The sequence below is a fragment of the Metopolophium dirhodum genome, chromosome 1 (assembly GCF_019925205.1).
Source record: "Metopolophium dirhodum isolate CAU chromosome 1, ASM1992520v1, whole genome shotgun sequence".
NCBI classification, from domain to species: Eukaryota; Metazoa; Arthropoda; class Insecta; order Hemiptera; family Aphididae; genus Metopolophium; species Metopolophium dirhodum.
The window spans coordinates 60,520,158-60,524,826 of record NC_083560.1 but is presented as its reverse complement, the minus strand read 5'-3'; the positions used below and the strand labels follow the sequence as shown (position 1 = coordinate 60,524,826).

Here is a 4,669-nt window from a genome sequence, read left to right as displayed (position 1 = left end):
CAATATTATAATAATATACTTTAAAAGTTTCAAGTACCCACGAATAACATTTTTGAGTACAACAAAATAACTAAAATTTTTATTTTTTTGTTTAAATATCTATAATTTTGTCAAAATTTGGACTTAAAATGTCTATAACAAAAAACTGTGTTTACATAAATATTTTTTAGATTTTTTGCTTATAATATGAACGTTTTATGAAAAACCTCAGCTATAAAAATTGAACATTTTATTTATTGTTGACGAAATAAATCATAAATCATGGCCAAATAATAGGATTGCTGATTCAATTGTTCAGTTTAGCCCCATTTGTAAATAAAAATAAAGAAAATGTTTTGTGCATATTAACTTAATTATTATCTTCTCAATTAATTACACATTATTTATGAACAATTATTCAATATATTATATATATTCATGTTGTTTGAACTGATATAACTATAAGGTAATTTTTATGTGCATTGCCACATTGGAAATGTACGTATGTTGTAATCAAAGGTAAACCACGAAAATTGTTCATAGAAAAACCCTTATACATTTCAATAATATTAGAAAACAATCTGCGGATCTATTTTGTCATTCTATTAAATATTTTTATTCACTCATACCACTGTAATTTGAGGTCTTTAATTACGATCAGGGTCTTCCAGTTGTACTCTGTACTGTAGACATTTCTGGTCAACATTTAACGCATGAGTCTTGTTCTTTAATTGCTCATCTATCAAATTCAAGTGCCCTATAAGAACAGTGTGCATAGCTCTGTAAAAAAAAAAAACTGTCAGTCACAATATAAGCGTACATTTTTAATTTAATTAATCTATTAGGTATGTGTAATGTATTACTTTGTTTGATTTAGTTTGTCGTTCAACATTTTCGTAGAGTTATCGAGTAGAGCATTTTCTTTTTGTAATCCAATGGTAGGTTTATCAAGACACAGTTCAACTTCATCTCTATACAATCTTTCTTCGTACCGTGATTCAATTAACTTTTTTGAATTTAATTTTCTATCCAACGCGTCTTCGAGTTTATTTATTTCTTTTAGCAGTGTCTCCTTGTCTAATATCATCTTTAAAAAGTAAAAATCCTTTATATTAGGAACCTATATTATATTGTATTGTATAAATGTCCATACATTTTTTTTTTGCCATTCTAATTCATACTTAGCCCTTTCTGTGTAGTAAATCCGTTTTCTGAGACCAAAATTGACTTTGTCATTAAGAGCTATCATATCACTTTTAGTTTTATGTCGTAACAAATACATTCTTTCGCGCAACTTTTCTGAACTTAACAATTCATGTTCAATACGTTGTATTAAATTAGTACACTGTTGGAGCCACTTTTCGTACGTATTAATACTATAAATTGTTTATAATATAAAGTTATTTAGGCATTATTGATTTTTAGTATGTTAAAAAAATCTAACTTAATGGTTAGGTTTCGTTAAAAAATACTAAATAAGTGTTCATTAAAAGTAATAAATATTTCAATTTTCAGTTGTATACAAATAAATTAAACTAATATTAAATTAATATGTAAATATTCCCATATTTAGAATATATATTAATAGATTAACTTAAAACTATTTGAGAAGGACCTACTTCGTTTTCAATAAGATAATATTTAAATATTAGTTTCAAATTTCAACACGATCAAACTAGTTACCATTATAGGATATCAAAAATACAATATAAGACAAAGTTATCTAATGGACAAATCATATTATTTAAATTCGAAAACTTACTCTTTTGGAGCTCTAAGAGGATCTGGTTTAAGGGAGATATTTTCTGAGTCCTTTGTCATTATCAACAACTCACTATCTATTTGTATTGTATTATTTTTGTTTTCTAAGTCTTTGATGACATTCATTTGTAATTCTTCTAACTGATTTATCTTTTCCCAAGCATTTTGACATATTTCAGCTAGCGAAGTTTTCAATTTCTCCAAAGTTAGTTGTTCCTAAATAAGCTTGATGTATTATACTACTCTTATTATAATCGAATCAAGCACGTATCCAGGAGGGGTACATGGGGTTAATGACTCCCCTGACATTTTTTGTACCAGCGTATAAAATCATAATCCTTTATAATTTAAATCAAAATACTTTGTTATTAAATACGTCTTATTAAAAAATATCAAATTGTATTGTGGTAAGTACAAAAAATATGATCCACTGTATTAATTTATCACCAAGAGACGACGCACGTCAACAAATTCGTATATGGGGTCTATTATTTAAAACATTTAATTATTTAATAGTTATTTATATAACTATATTGAATCATCTTCGTCTATTCCTCAAGAAGCTATTTATTTTGTTTCAAACATTATTGATGTCCTTGCATTATCAAAAATCAAAAACATTGGGAGAATTATTATTGTATCTCACCGAAATAATACTATGGAGCAATTATATTGACAGTATTTGTACCATCAATAAACAGTCTTATTTTAAATCTGGATAACCTTTTTAAGCAAAACAATGTTGTTTTGTCATCATTTGAAATCATATTACCAAAATTTTCTCTAAACAAAAATGTGTCAAAACTTAAAAATTAAAACATATTTAACGAAGATCGTTTATCTGAAAAAGAGGTAATGTCTAAATTTTTGTTACAATTTGAAAAATGATTAATGTAGAAAAAAGACCCACTGAAATTATGGATATTTTGGATGTATGGGATGTAAGTTTTTGCCCAAACATAAACTTTCTGTTGAAAATTTAACAACTTTACCAGTTTCTACATCAGCGCTCCTTTTTAACATTGAAACGATTAAAAACATTACATAGTAATAAAAATTGAAATGAGAGTTTAACGGGACTTAATATTTTGTCAGTTTATTGGAAAGGGTCTACTCTATAGAAGTACTGTTGAATACTTGAATATAAAATGGCCAAAAAAAAACATAAAAATTATATTGTAGACATTAGTTGAAAATAATTAGATTGCACTGTATTATAATTATAAAAAATAAAATGTTTTGAATATCAATCATGAAAAAAAATCCCTGGCCACGTGCCTGATAAAATAATATAATATAACTATGCACGAAGACTCCCGGGGTTTTATGCCTTGTGGCTACAACCGCGGACCTCACGTTAGCGCTAATCGCTAGTCGAGAACCGCGGAGGTCTACGGTAGGCGTCTGACAGTTTTACCCGCCATCCGCCGGACGCATATCGTCTAAGGACCACGAGCACCGAATCCGAAAAGTCGTATCTTTTCCGGGTTGGGCCTACAGTGTTTCAGTTGGGTTAATATAACTATACAATGCATACATTTTTTAGTTCAATAGAAGCAATATCATAGCATAAATCTTCACCACCTCTTTCATCTCTTAAACTTAAACAATGATTGGTAACAGTAAAGTTCAAATTTTGAAATTCTATTGCTTTCTCATTTTCCTTTTTTTCAAGTATCATCTGCTCAATTTCTTTTTGTAAGTTTGCTGACCATAATTCAATTTTATGTTTCCAGCGTGTTATTTCAGATTGTCTAAAATATTGAAGTAACGTTAGTCTTACTACTTAAAATTATAATAAAATTCATACCTATCAGCGATATCAGAATTGGTACGGCATGTACCCCAATACGTAGTTAGGTCTGTCTCATTCCTTAATCTGTGTGATTCATTCCCCAATGTAAATGCACAATTCCTGCTTCTATCACAAGATCCTCTTAATTCAATTAATTTGTAATTCCAATCAGACTCTGATATGTTTGGTACAGGTTTTTCAAATGTGACTATAGACATTGTATGTTATATTTGATACCTAGTTAATTATTTAAACTATAAGACCAAATATTTATTATACAGAGTGATCAATAAGGTAGGTCAATATACATTTAAGTAAATTATTGTTAGAAATCAATTAAAAATAATAATAACTATAGTACCTAAATAAAATTATTTAAGTAAAAAAAAATGTAAGTATAAAATAATTTGTATTTGTATTGTTATAACGAAAAAATTGGCTCCATGGTTACTATTATATTAATATTTAATATTATCTCGGAAAGCCACAAAATGTAATCAAAATAACGAAAGAAAAATAAATTCCATTCAACACAATATAATCACAATGTTGAGAGACTAACATTAAAACTAAACTATGATCTGTGTTGGAGTCGGGAGCATAAGATTCTGTTTTGCGCTCTCCGAACGCATATTACCATTCTGCACACGAAATAAAACCCATGATTAAATCCTGCCTTCTTATTGGTTTACACATTTGGAGGGAAAATTTAAATAATAATATAGATAATATAAAATAACATTTTTTTAAAATATTAAAATATTATATCATATATTAAGTTTGATACCTGTAGCTACATTCTGGAAATAGACAATGGTGTCTTTGTTATTGCACATATTTTTAAACTAAAAGACAAAAGACAAAAGATATTTAAATATTTAATAAATACATTTTTTACCTATTCAAAAATATGAAATATAAACATTTAATTAATTTAGGTAGTCAACTTAAATACAAATTTCTACTTATATTTATTCTACTTTATTATCTTAATAATATAATCAATGAGATTTTCCGTTAGGCAAACAATGTTTTATGTTTTGTAATAGTTTCCTGTGGTTTTTTTTAGATGTACCATGATCACTTAAAGCTGGTCTACCTACAGCATAATCAAATTTGTTAAGGCACAATATT

The 4,669-nt window shown here is 27.4% G+C and overlaps 1 protein-coding gene across 1 annotated transcript; it reads right to left on the bottom strand.

The window, feature by feature from the left end:
• Window positions 1–626: 626 nt before the first annotated feature.
• Window positions 627–3,753, bottom strand: LOC132933762 (tektin-2-like). Its single transcript, XM_061000070.1, has 6 exons — window positions 3,551–3,753; window positions 3,278–3,494; window positions 1,742–1,956; window positions 1,133–1,355; window positions 843–1,066; window positions 627–759 (listed from the first exon to the last, which is right to left on the bottom strand). The coding sequence occupies exons 1-6, from the start codon at window positions 3,751–3,753 to the stop codon at window positions 627–629; spliced, it is 1,215 nt and encodes a 404-aa protein (XP_060856053.1).
• Window positions 3,754–4,669: the final 916 nt, after the last annotated feature.